This window comes from Lipotes vexillifer, unplaced genomic scaffold (genome assembly GCF_000442215.2).
Source record: "Lipotes vexillifer unplaced genomic scaffold, Lipotes_vexillifer_v1.1 scaffold565, whole genome shotgun sequence".
In the NCBI taxonomy this organism is placed as follows: Eukaryota; Metazoa; Chordata; class Mammalia; order Artiodactyla; family Lipotidae; genus Lipotes; species Lipotes vexillifer.
The window spans coordinates 15,471-28,551 of record NW_006771554.1 but is presented as its reverse complement, the minus strand read 5'-3'; the positions used below and the strand labels follow the sequence as shown (position 1 = coordinate 28,551).

At 50.5% G+C, this 13,081-nt stretch overlaps 1 protein-coding gene across 1 annotated transcript; it reads right to left on the bottom strand.

Moving 5' to 3' along the window:
- Positions 1 to 2,920: 2,920 nt before the first annotated feature.
- Positions 2,921 to 12,803, bottom strand: CD40 (CD40 molecule). Its single transcript, XM_007446915.1, has 9 exons — positions 12,753 to 12,803; positions 9,617 to 9,695; positions 9,169 to 9,294; positions 8,748 to 8,894; positions 8,301 to 8,394; positions 5,612 to 5,673; positions 3,735 to 3,821; positions 3,585 to 3,613; positions 2,921 to 3,088 (listed from the first exon to the last, which is right to left on the bottom strand). The coding sequence occupies exons 1-9, from the start codon at positions 12,801 to 12,803 to the stop codon at positions 2,921 to 2,923; spliced, it is 843 nt and encodes a 280-aa protein (XP_007446977.1).
- Between the last annotated feature and the right edge of the window lie 278 nt (positions 12,804 to 13,081).

Below are 13,081 nucleotides of genomic sequence, written 5' to 3'. Positions count from 1 at the left end.
CTCAGAACCAGAGAGCAGCTTTCCCAAGGTCACACAGAAGGTTCCTGGCTGAGCTCCATTTAGAACCCAGAACTTGCTACAGGTGCCAGGAATAACAACCCCTTCTCTTTGCTGGGGATGCCAAGATATACAAAATTATACCTTCTCATGCTTGACCTCTGCTGACTCTTAGGGGGGGACTTCTCCAAAAGCAGACTCTGCAACAAGGAAAGAATGCAGGTAGTTTACTGGGGAGTTGAACCCAGGAAGCACCAGTGGGGTGGTGGAGAATGACACAGGGAAGGGAAGACAGCCATGGAGGGCATCTGTGGCTCGAGCCCTCTAGGGAACCTAGGAGACAGTATAGAACACACCTCAGATTTGTCCCTCCCAAGGGCAAGGAAGCCGGGTCATGTATCCTTCAACTTTCACTCCTATTTGGTTGAGAGTTTTGGGGGCTTTAGCTCTCCCAGGTACATCTTACCTGCCCTACACCTGCACCAAGCATTTTTTTAAAACCAAGGAGGGACTTCCCTCGTGGCACAGTGGTTAGGACTCCGCGCTCCCGATGCAGGGGGCCCGGGTTCGATCCCTGGTCCGGGAACTGGATCCCACGTGCATGCCGCAACTGGGAGTTCTCATGCCACGACTAAGGAGCCAGCAAGCCGCAACTAAGGAGCCCGCCTGCCACAAGTAAGACCCAACGCAACCAAATAAATAAGTAACATAAAACCAAGGAAAGCCCCGAGGTAAGCAATCCCAAGTGCTTGCAATCGGAAAGCGACTGCTTATCAAGAAATGTGAATGCCAAGGGTGGTCGTTCTCAAAGTGTGATCCCTGGATCAGCATCATCACCTGGGAAACTTGTAGAAATGCACAGTCTTGGACTCCATCCCAGACCTACTAAATCAGAAACCCTGGAGGTGGGGCCCAGCAATCTGTCTTTTAACAAGTCTCATAGGTGGTTCTGATACATGCTCAAGATTGAGAACGAAGGGCCTAGGAGAGAACGAAGGAAGCACCCATTGCGTCTGCCCGTTGTATTGTCTCCATTTGCCAGATGAGCAAACTGAGACGCTAAAAGGTGAAAGTGACCTACCCAAAGCCACACAGATAATAGGTGGCAGAGATGGGTCTTTTGTCTCTTTCCACCATACTGTCATGTACAGTACGTAACACTAGCATTTTAGACTCTCGGTAGGGGATAAAGGTGAGGTCCCAGAGCTCCCCTTCCCCCACTCCACACCACCACCACTTTGCACTGCTTTCTAAAGCAGACGTCTCCCCCTGGTGCATCCAAATGGTTCGCTTCTGGGAAGCCTGCCAAGCCAGGTGCCCCTCCCTTGGCTCTCAGCTGCCCTCACCGCCTCCACTGGGGCAAGCCCTCTCCACGCTCACCCTCCAGGCGGCAGGACATGTTGGGAAATCCAAAGCAGCTTCTCACGAAGGCGGGGTTGGGGTGAGATCCCTGGGGTAAACCAGGCTGGCCTCACCCTCACCAGGAACCTCTGTGCTGGGGCTTTGCAGTCCTCTTCCTTCCCCTTCTTGCCGTACAACCTTCCCCTCTCCCCTCCCCTGCCCTCCCCTCTGTTCCCTCTCCATCTGCTGCTCCTCCTGGCTAGGCTCCCCCTCAGTTGGCACAGCAGGAAAAGCGAACAGGACGGTTTATTTTTATCCTAAGATACTGCTTAGGGGGAAGGGGACACCATCTGACCGAGAAGCAGCAGCTCCTGTAGCAGTTGGGAGGTCAAAAGGAGGTAGAAGGCCCAGGAGCTCCCTGGGAAGGGGCTACAGATGCAGGCTCCAGAGAGCAGGTGGGGCTGGGAGAGGCAGCATAGGACTAGGAGTGGGGAGCTCTGAGGGGCACCACTCTGAACGGCTGCGTGACCATAGATAAACTACTGCGCCTCTCTGGGCCTCCATTTCCACCTCTGTTAAAGAGGGAGGGAGGAAAGGAGGGATGCTGGCCCTGCCTGCCCCGAAGGCTACTGTTGTGAATGTGAATCAAATGGGGAAAGCCCTTTGCAAACAGGATGCCAAACGTGAGTGCATGTGGAAACCACCTTACAAGGGCAGCAGCCTGGGGGACGTCCTTATTTATCCTCAGAAAGTGCCCTCATTCTGTGAGCCTGACAGCATGTAAAGCAGCTCATGTCACCCAGCATGTCCGCCCCCTTTTTTCTTTTTACATGTTTGATGACTTTTTAATTACATAAGCAGTCTGTGAATTCACTCTCCTTTTGGGGAAAAAAATGAAGCATTATGGGAGAGTCAAATCTTTCTTTAACCAACCCTCCCCCGGACCCTTCTTCCCCAACCAGGACATTACAATTCTTTGAGCCGTGCATGTTCTGTGTGTCCTTCCAGAACCCCCCTGCCATACCGACATATATAACATATACTATGTTTATACACATATCTGTAGAAGATATATTGTTTGGGGTTTTACTTGCTTTAAAAAAAAATGTTTCCATGCCCACCATTCTACAAGCTGCTTTTGTTTTTTCCCCCATGACAGTGTTTTCAAGATCCTGTTGCATAAATATATCACAGTTTTATTTAGCCAGTCCCCTGTTGATGGACAGTTAAGCAGTTTCCAGTTGCTCACTGTCACAAACAGCGCTGCGATGTGTATCTACGCATACGCCTCCTGGGCTCACAGAAGCCACCGCGTTACACCTGTCGGCACCCAACCGCTGGGTTGGAAGGTTTGGTGGATACCATTGTACGGCCTCCCCCAAAGTTTCGTTACCATCTTTGAAATCAAGTTGGGAGACTGAATGGGCTCCACGGCTGGGGTGAAAGGTTCCCCGAGGTGAACTGTTTCTGGACTGCAGGGGTGCAGGCAGAGGGGGGCTGTCGCCCTCACCAGCAGCAGCCCCAGGCTCTCCAGCCACGTGCCCACATGCCGTTGCCACCGCACTCCTGGGCACACACAGCCTCACTCTCGCTCCTGCACGGAGATGCGGCTCTCTTTGCCATCCTCCTGGGCGACCGGCTGACACCAGTGTAAGGTCTCCTGCACTGGAGGGGTGGAGTGGGGGCCGAGAAAATCCTCTGGATCAATCGTCTCCACAGGATCCTGCCTTTCAGCCTTAGGGTGCAGGGCCTGGGGGGACAAGGCTTGGGGTTACCCCTAGCATCTCAGCCCTTCCTTGGAAGCGATTCCACTCTTCACCCCTTCCCCTTTCCCAAACGGAGGGTCAGTGCTCATTCCATGGGTGCGTCCTGCCCCCTGCTGGCCACACCGAGGGTGTCAAGAAGCTTCCGCAGTAGGAGGCAGTGGGGTTAAGGAAATGTCCCTCCATCACCCAGCCATGGATCCCACACCAAGGCCCCAAAGATGCGGTTCCCCCACATATCCAATGCCAGGAAAGAAGAGCAAATGTCAGACTTTGCCAGCGGTGCTAGGGCAGCTCTGTGGGAAGGTGATCTCAGGAGATGAAAAAGGCTGGTGCTGAGGGAGAGAAGGGGAAGAGCCCTGGAGCACAGGGGAGGGGGCAAGGGAACAGACCTTGAATCAATTTTTCTGCCATATAGGCAACAATGAATCAGTCTTTCTTTCCAGTCTGACAAAACTCAGCCGGTTCCCCAGGGTGACCTACCTTAGTCTCCTGTTTCTTGGCCATCTTTCCTAGAGAGAGAGAAAAACATACAGGATGGGGAGTCACTGAGGCCAGATCAGGAAACAGGTGACCCGTCAACTGTGCCTTCTGCTGCCTCTTCCCCCATCACCTCCCCACTTGGGGACTCACTGATACAGGCAGATACCAACAGGACAGTGAACAGGATCACCATCATGATGGGGATCACCACCAGGGCTCGCATCCGATTCTGGAAACCTGGAGAGATCAAGACTTCAGCGATGGCTCCCCACCGCCCTTCCCAAAGCTGCTGCACCTTGCTGGACTCCAATGTCTCAACTCATCCATATCAGAAGTTTCAAACAGGTGGCTCCTGGTAAAATGTGGCCAGCAGATGTCTTTAGTGTGACTGGCACTTTTTTTTCTTTTTTTTAATATTTGCCGACATTTTTAAATTGGGAGATTGTATATTTAAAATCTGGATATCTGATTTCTCTTGCAAATTTGGAAGATCCAGCCCTAGTGGGCCAGCAGCCCACATGGCACCCACTGGCCAGAACTGAGTCGTGATAGTTGTCTCTACAGGCTCACTACACTCCCACCCCTCCCTACTCTATGCCCAATACCAAGGCCCAGCATCATTTATGTCTGTAACATTGCCTTTGTTATAGAAGAATAGAGAAGGGAAAGTATTTCTTGTGCCTAAGTCTCTATTCTAAATGGGAAAATGAAAAAAAGACCAAGAGACAGGGTAAGGACTAGGGTAAGGCAAGTGAAGCCCTGCCTCAGGACACAATTTAAGGGGACACCAAAAAAAACTCAATAATTGGGACTTCCCTCGTGGTCCAGCGGTTAAGACTCTGCACTCCCAATGCAGGGGGCCTGGGTTCCATCCCTGGTCAGGGAACTAAGATCCCACATGCCACAACTAAGAGCCTGCACGCCATCCTACATGCTGCAACGAAAAGACCCGGCATGCTGTAACTAAAGGTCCCGGATGCCGCAACTAAAGATCCTGTGTGCCGTAACACAGGATCCAGTGCAGCCAAATAAATAAATAAATATTTTCTTAAAAAACTCAGTAATCAAGATAAGTCATATTTTAATGTCATGTTTTAAAAAATCGTATCAGCAAAGTCTGGCCCACAGGCTAGCTGCCTGTTTTTTTAAATAAAGTTTTATTGGAACCAGGGATGGGATTAGGGTGAGGCAAGTGAGACAAGGTTGTACAAATACAGGGTTGGATCCTGTTGCTATTCTGTTCGTTATGGATTTTTTGCATTAATGTTGATTTTTTTTATATCGCATCAAATAGTTATCTTGATTATGGCATTTTTCTGGCACCCCCTTAAATACTGTGCCCAAGGCAAGTGCCTCCCTCACCTCACTCTAGTCCCAGCCCTGCCAAGAGGAAAGTGAATTTTAAGAAAAAGAAAAGAGTGTAATTTTCTTACCCCTGATCTTTTCACTCATTAACATGATCCTGCCTAATCCCTGTAATTATGTGAGTCTGTGACCTGTGCTGTATGCCAACCTCCTCATTCTAAAATCAAAACTGAGGCCCTCAGGGAGTTCCCTGGTGGCCTAGAGGTTAGGATTCTGGGCTTTCACTGCTGTGGCCTGGGTTTGATCCCTGGTCGGGGAATTGAGATCCTGCAAGCCGCGTGGTGCAGCCAAAAAAAAAAAAACTACGGCCCTGAGAGGAAACAGAGTCACACCATGCTGGTCCTCAACGTGCAGGGTAGCAGAATAGCACTGAGGGGGCACCTCCAAAGTGCCAGAACCCATGCCAGGTACTTACACCACCCTATTAAGGGAGGTGGTAGTATCCCATTTCACAGATGAAGAAACTGAGGCTCCGGGGGGGGTAGTAACTTGCCCAGGCTCCACAGATAAGTGGCAGAGCTGGTTGCCACAATTCCAGACTGCTCCTCCTCTTGCTTTACCTCCCCTCCCTCTTTCCCCACTGGTGCTTCCAGGTGCCCCAGCCTTCCCCTCAGCTCCCCACCTTCCTAGCCTGCTGCCGGGGCCTGTTCTCCAAGACTCACCACAGACAACATCTGTCTTGTTAGTCCCTGCATGTTGTTCCACCAGGCCTTTGCTCTCGCAGCTGTGTACAGACACGTATACACACACACACACACACACACACACACACACACACACACAAAGAAAGAGACATTAAGTTTCCCCAACCATGCGATTTCCAACCCCAGAGGGAGACAGCCAACAACCAACAAGTCCAGGTTCACTGAGCACATATTATGTGCACCCTCCTGGGCTGGTTATTATGGGGATGACACAGACTCTGTTCTTACAGAACTCGTGAGTGCAGAGGAAAGATGATGGTATATCTTGAAGGAGTAAGGAGAGTCTCTGATGAGGGCCAAGCTATGTGATACAGGCTCATGTGAACAGGGGATTGTTCAGAGAAGAGGAGACAGAATCCACAATGGCTGGAATGGAGGGATGATGGGGGCTTCTCAAGCTCGGCACTACTGACATTTGGGAGCCACATAATCCTTCTGTGGTGGGACCTGTCCTGTACATTGCAGGATGTTCAGCAGCTTCCCTGGCCTCTACCCACTAGACGCCAGTAGCCTTCTCCTCCCCAGCTGTGACAACCAAAATGTCTCCAGATATTGTCAAATGTCCCCTGGGGGAGAAAACTGCTCAGCTGAGAATCTCTGGTTTGAGGGTCATCCAGAAAGGCTTCCCTGGGGAAGTCAGAGCTGAGTGGGCCCTTGAGGGATGTAAAATTTAGAGCATCAGTATATTCTCTTTAAGCAGTTCAACATGATATGGGGGATTAGGTGGGTGACAAACCAGATGGTATAAGGAAACTCTGGAAAATTGGGTCTTTAGAACCAGATCACTGATAATCAGCCATGAAGGTTTCAAGTGGATTCAGCTAGTGAGTCATGTCAGCATCCAACCAGATGACTTAAGTTGTGAGAGGACTTAGTTGGCCAGAGAGCTCCCAGGAGGAGAAATGACAGAAAAATGGCCAGCCAGGAGGCCATTGACAGAGTCCAAACATGAGATGATGAAGACTGGGCCAAAGTGGTCCCAGGAGGAATGGAAAGGGATGGACAGAGAAGGACATTGCAAAGGAAAAAACATCTAAAGCTTCTCTAGAGAGAAGCTTCAAAGAAAGCACATATACAAGAAGAGTGCTTAAGAGTTTTCGAAGCATGTTACATGTCTTTTCCTCAAACCTTGTAAAATGAAGGTCATTCTTATTTTCTGAATGAGGGCACCGAGGCTCAGATGAGGGTCACACTTCCACCCCTTCTAAGCTGAGTGAGTTTGGAACCCAGTGCTCTGGTTCTATGACATAAAGGAGCCTCCCTTTCTCATTGAACATTTATCAGTAAAGATTTATTGAGCACCTACTATGCATCAGGCACTGTTCTAGGCACAAGGGATGCATCTGTGGAATAAAAAAATTCAAGTCTCTATAGTTAAGGAGTTTACCATCTACCGGAGAAAGGCAGACAGTAAACAAATAACAAAGTATATATGGGATGCTACGATTTGTGTGAAAAATATGTCTGCATGTGTGTGCATGTACTTGTTTGTGCATAGACTCTCTAGAAGGACACACATGGTCCAGTGGCTGCTGGATGGTTGAGGGTGAAAGGGAAGCGTATCACTAGAGGCCCTTTTGTGCCTTCTGTCCTCACGCCTGTCTTACTCGTTTTTTCAAATTAAATGTAAAAGGTTAATCAGGCGTGTGTTTAAGGTATCCCAGGCAGAAGAGGCTGATGCAAGAGAACGAACAGTGTGTTGACAGGACTGCAAGCAGCACGATGTGGGAAGAGGTCAGGAAGTGGAGCTAGAAGGTCGGAGGCCATGCACAGGAGTCAGAGCTTTATCCTAAAGGCACAGAGAGCCATGAAGCATTTTAAACAGGGAGTGCCGTGATCCAAAATGAATGGTGGAAAGTTGACTTCGCCAAAGGGATGGAGAACCAGCTGAAGGGGAGAGAGTAGAGGCAGGGAGGCTGGTGAGGGGGCTAAAGCATCATCTAGACCACAGCGATGACGCCCAAGCTAACGTGGTGACGGTGGGGATAAGTGAAAAGGAGGAGGAGTCCCAAAACATCTGGAAGGTCAGATGGACAGGACCTGGTGACTGATTTGGGGATGGGGGTAAGGGGAACCCTGGAACGGGTGCCCAGAGGCATGCTTGTGCCTTTCACAGCGGGTGTGGGGAGCAGGCAGGTGCCTGTGGGTTGTCTGCACAGAGGTATATACCCTCGGCAGTTAGATACGACAGTCTGGGACCCAGGAGCCAAATCTCAACAGGAGACGTTGATTGGGAACCGTCCAAGGGCAATGGTAGCCGAAGCCAAGTGTGTGGATGAGATGGATGGTCCAGGGGAGGCGGGCAAGGTGAGGGGAGAGTAGAGCCTAGAATAAAGGCCTAGAAAACCAGTTAAGGAGGAGCAGAGGAGGGGTCCAAGGAATGGAAGAGAGGTGTCACGGTGCCCCCAAGAAGGGAGGGCTTCACCAAAGATCAGAGATCAGCGGTATCTATTACCACCGAGAGAGGGGAGGCAAGAAATGCTGAAAAGTGTCTGTCTAGTTGGCCACGAGGTCGCTAGAAGTTCTACAGGTGTACGAGTGTGTGTGGACATGGGGAGCAGGGGCTGAAGGACAGGTAGCCAGAGAGAATGGAAGCAGGTCCCATGGCCCTCTTGGGGCAGGAAACACAAGGGATGAGTCCTTATACCTTGTCCAAGGGTGACACTTTTCAAAAGCAGATGACACATTGGAGAAGAAGCCGACCGAGCAGGGTTCACAGATGGTATCAGAAACCCCTGTAGCTGAGAGGATAGAGGAGTTAATCATCACGGCGGACCACCTGTCTGGCTCTCAAGGGAACTGGCAGGCAGGCAGGACTGGAAGAGCATCCTGCTTTAAGCCCTTCTCCCCCCAGCATATACCTTGCCCTGCTACAGGCAGGCCCCAGGAAGACTTCTCCCACTGCCCTCTCAAGGCAGATCCCCATGGCAGGAGGCAGAAGGCAAAGTTTCTATTTCCCACCTGCTCTGGTGGAGATATCAACGTAGGTTGGTCCCTCCCCGCCAGGGCTGAGTGCCCACTGCCCAGCCCCTCTCCTTTGGCCTTCACCCCCTCTCTCCCTCCTCTAGAGCTGATTCCCAGACAGACCACTTACCCATCTGCTTGACCCCGAAGCCAGGGAGACACAAGCTGTGCGGGATACAACTTTCGCAGGTGTGACTGGTGCAGTGATGGCCTTCGTCACATATGCAAATGGTGTCTGTTTTGGAGGTGCCCTCCCTCTGGATCTGGAGCCGTAGGTCTGGGCAGGGATGGGCAGGAAGGATGGGAACCCCTTACTGGCCATGCCTGGGGGGGGCCCCGATCCTCATACTTCCTGTTCTTTTTCTCTTAGACCCTCTTCCAAGTAGGGATGGCAATCAAATTAAGTAACAACCAAGACAACACACACTCTAACCAATCAGAACAGAACCTCGCTATAAAAAAGAACAAACAAACAGAACGGCTGTGCTGTCAGGAATGAGCTGGAATATCAGCCCAGCTCCCAAGTGCCCCTTCCCCAGCAGCCCACGCACTGGGGTTGCAGTATCTGTGCTGGTGACAGTATTTCTCTCTGTTGCGGGTGGCTAGGAATTCGCCTTTACTGCAGGGAAGGCATTCTGTGTCGGTGACCTCTGTGCAGTCGTTCGCCAGTTTCTGTCCTGGAAAACATCAGGAAATGAGGCAGCTCCAGCTAACTCAATGGGTCAGACACTGAATTGAAAAGTGATGAGGCTGGGCTTTAGGGAGGGAGATTCAAAGATGACAGTCTCAGACTCTTCCAACTTTCATAGTCTGGTAAGGGACATAGAAGAGATAGGAACCCTAAGTTCTGGGTAGGCAGAGAGGGACCCCAGAACATGCTGGGGCAGGGATGGAAAATGCCAGGGGTCAAGACACGAGTTTATAATTGACACAGGGGGTCTGTATCTGCCAGCAAACCAAGAGGGGTCCCACTATGGGGCTAAAGGGTTAGCATCTCACCTGGTGGGCACAAACTACAGCACCGACTGTTTGATTGGTATTGGTTTTCTCTGCATGAAGTGGGTGGTTCTGGGTGGACCTAAAAACAAAATTGGGCAATTTGAAAGGATCTTGAAATCTCCGATATAGCCTTGGCAGACAGGTGCAAATCAGCCAGGACAGAGGTTAGAACTGAAATGGAAGTCCAAAGCAGAAAAACAGGGCCTGCATATTATTTGTTGTGTTTGTTTTTAACTAAACTGCCAACTAGTATGATTACAAAGGCACCCTCTAGAGAATCGATCTGGTAATTTACAAAGTAATTGCACTGGAAACTCCCAATATTCACTGAACTAAACAGATCTTCCTTTCCGCTTGACTCCTGAGTCTTTCCTCTACCCAAAAACCCAAAAGCACATGAGGACTCCAGCATCTCCCCTGGAGCCCTGAAGCTGGCTGACTCCAGCTGGTCCTAGTCTGGACTGGAGCTATATTTAGCACCTGGCCTCTTCCTTCTATTCTTTTGCTCCCCACCCTCTTCCCCTCTCCAAGCCTCATCATCTGATCATCCAACCCCTCCCGCATGAAATGCAAGGATGGAGAAGCCGGAAGAATAAAATCCAACTCTTTTACTATACACATGGTGAGACTGAGGACCAGAAAGGCTGGGTCACTTGCCCAAGGTCACACAGTGATAGAATCCAAATGAGAACGCAGGTTTCAATACTCCCTCTCTCCAACAACTTGAGTCTCATCTGCACTATTTTCACTACATCCAGGTACCACCCAAGCTATTCATTACTTCTTGTTCATTTAAATACATTTCTTTTCAATGTAAACCTCACATCATTGCCATGAGAGAAAAACCAGTATCACTTCTCATAAATAAGAGGCAACCCTAAAAATAAATTCAACAGAAAGAAAACGATGTTATTAAACCCCAGCTGATTGCTTTGCTTGCTGACAGCCCTCTACCTCAGGCATGCTCTTGATTTTTGTTTAAAAAGGAGGATTAGCAGGCATTTGAGAGGTATTAACTATATTCTAGCTCCAGCGGCTTCCTTCTTGAAAAAATGAAAAGGATTTTAAACAGAACTGTAAAGTGAATCTATGTTGTTAATTCTATGTCCTTGTGCTGCCTAAATCATCCCACACTTTGGGAACAGCCTGTGAAAAGGACACAGCTTTAAGGGTCAAATAGCTTAAGGCTCCAATCATGACTTTGTAACACTTAACTAGCTATTTTGCCTCTCTTAGCCTCAGTTTCTACATCTCTAAAATGGGAGTGATAATACCTGCCCCACGGATTAGGTTGTGAAGATGAGAAAGAATAGATGTACATGGCCTGGCATAGTATCTGGAACATAGTAGGTGCTCATTGAATGGCAGCTTTAATTATCATACATATATGAGTATCTGCTTGGATGCCTAGCAAGCTGGCTAACTGGCTGGCTTCCAGGATCCTGCCTAATTGGTGGCTCTCATTCAGCCCGGGTGGGCAAATTACTTACAAAAGTGTATCTGACCCCAAATGGGGAAGGAAATAGCAAAGGCTACTGCTCCCACCATCACATCGCAACACACTATCCCATGAATGTTCTCCCCGCAAGCCTATGAACTTTCCCACCACACTCCCGGGGCAATGAAAGTCCTTTACGCCATTTTCAAACACACAAGACATACAGCTCCTCCTCTGTAAATCTGTCAATCCCCAGTTCCCACTTCACAGCTTCGATCCTTCTGACACAAAGGAGCTTAGGACCAAGGCTTGGAGACTCTCACCATCTGAGAGGCAGGCTCAGGAATCAGGCAGATGGAGATTTATATGCAGGTTCCACCTAGCTATGAGGATTGGGGCAAGACATTTTCTCTCTCTGAGCCTCAGTTTGCTCACCTGTATAATGCGGCGGTTGAAAGAAATCAGACCTAGAGTGAGTGTAAAGCTTCCTGACCCACAGGAAGCTCTCAACAAATAACCCCAGTTATTGTTGTCACAGCCTAGTCTCCACCTGGGGCTAAAATTGGGAGATTGTTCTTGAGAAACCACGACCACCCTTCACCCCACCTCCCCTGGCTTTTCCTCCACTCCTCCTCCAAGAGCTCTCTTCCTGCCTCCTTTCTCCCTAAGAGCCATTACTTAGAGTGAAAATGAAAGCTCTGGGACCAAAGCAGCTTTCCCATGAAATCTCTTCCCTTGCTGCCAACCCCCTACTTCATGGGTACTCCTGCCCTGCCTTCATGCCAGAAACTACAGCCCTTGAAAGTTAGGGGGAGACCAGGGGGGTTGGGATGAGAGTGTCCGGTACTTGGGGGATTCCCAGCCTCCAGAATGAGGAACTACAAAAATACACTTAAACTAAAAGCGAGTCAAGTGTGGAACTCTGAAAATCCCGGAGATGTGCTTGGTTGGGCATATCTGAGCCCCTCTCGTGCCTAGAGAAACCGCTGCTGGTCTCCTAGCCCTTTCATGGTCCCATGAACTGTTCAGCTCCCCCGAGAGTCCCCTATGTCGTCTTAAATTCAGCAGGCAGAGACACAGCCTTGGGTATTCCTCCTAACTTGGATCACCCAGGATTTGCGGCTGGTGGCGGGAGTGTTCAAAGCTCCTTGCCTTCTCAAAGAAGCACCTGGGCCTCTACCCTCATCCCTTGTTCCCCAAGATGCCCTGGAAGAAAGCAGCCCCAGCTGGCAAGGAGATGAACCACTCACAGAGGCTGGCGTCTGTCCACAATGGGAAGGAGAAAGGAAACTAGCCAGACCCGCCCCTTCACTTGGCTGACCTCCCTTCCCGCTTCTGAAACCCCTCACCATCTCTTTGTGGCCAGCCTCTGAGGCAGACCCCAACTCCAGTCTTTTGACCAGATCAAGGCTTCAGGTTCCCAAAATCCCAACCCCATCTGCGCTGGCTAGGCACATTTCCTGCAGCGACCCCACTATGCGCCCTCTGTGGGCAACCTGGGACCCCAACCTGGGAGGAGAGAGAGGCAGCCCACCTCATTCAGCCCGGACCCGGGGTACCTTACCCAGCTTCCACCCACCCTCCTGTCCCCGCAAAATCAGCTTGGAAGGTCCCCTCCCCGCAGTATTGCTTCTTTTCCCATTCCCTACTCTCTAATCTCAAATTCCCGCCTCTGGTCGGAACAGAAACTCAACTTACGGCGGTCAAAAAGCAGCCCCAGAAGAGACACTGCAGAGGGAGACGAACCATGGCGAGGTGAGAACCAGGCGGCGGGAGGAGAAAGCGCCAGGACCCGGCCCCTTCCATTTCCACTGTCCCAGCCCATGGACCCTCCCAGGAAAGGGGCGGGTCTTAGGGGACAAATCGCGACCAGCCTCGCTGACGGGGGCGGAGCTCCGGGAGAGTCACTGCTCTGGGATTTCCCCCAGGACATTCCCGGGTAGTCTAATTCCCCAAGGAGTTTAGGGACGCGCCTTGGGCGGGGAGGGGTGGGGGAACTGGGAGGCGTGGTTCCAAGGAGAGCCCTT

Excerpts from the sequence above, each read along its gene's own strand:
- CD40 (XM_007446915.1), bottom strand. The coding sequence starts at position 12,803 with ATGGTTCGTCTCCCTCTGCAGTGTCTCTTCTGGGGCTGCTTTTTGACC. Across the intron at positions 3,614-3,734 it reads GTTGGTATCTGCCTGTATCA|GAAAGATGGCCAAGAAACAG; the intron begins GTGAGTCCCCAA and ends CTCTCTCTCTAG. Across the intron at positions 3,089-3,584 it reads CCAAGAAACAGGAGACTAAG|GCCCTGCACCCTAAGGCTGA; the intron begins GTAGGTCACCCT and ends TTGTCCCCCCAG.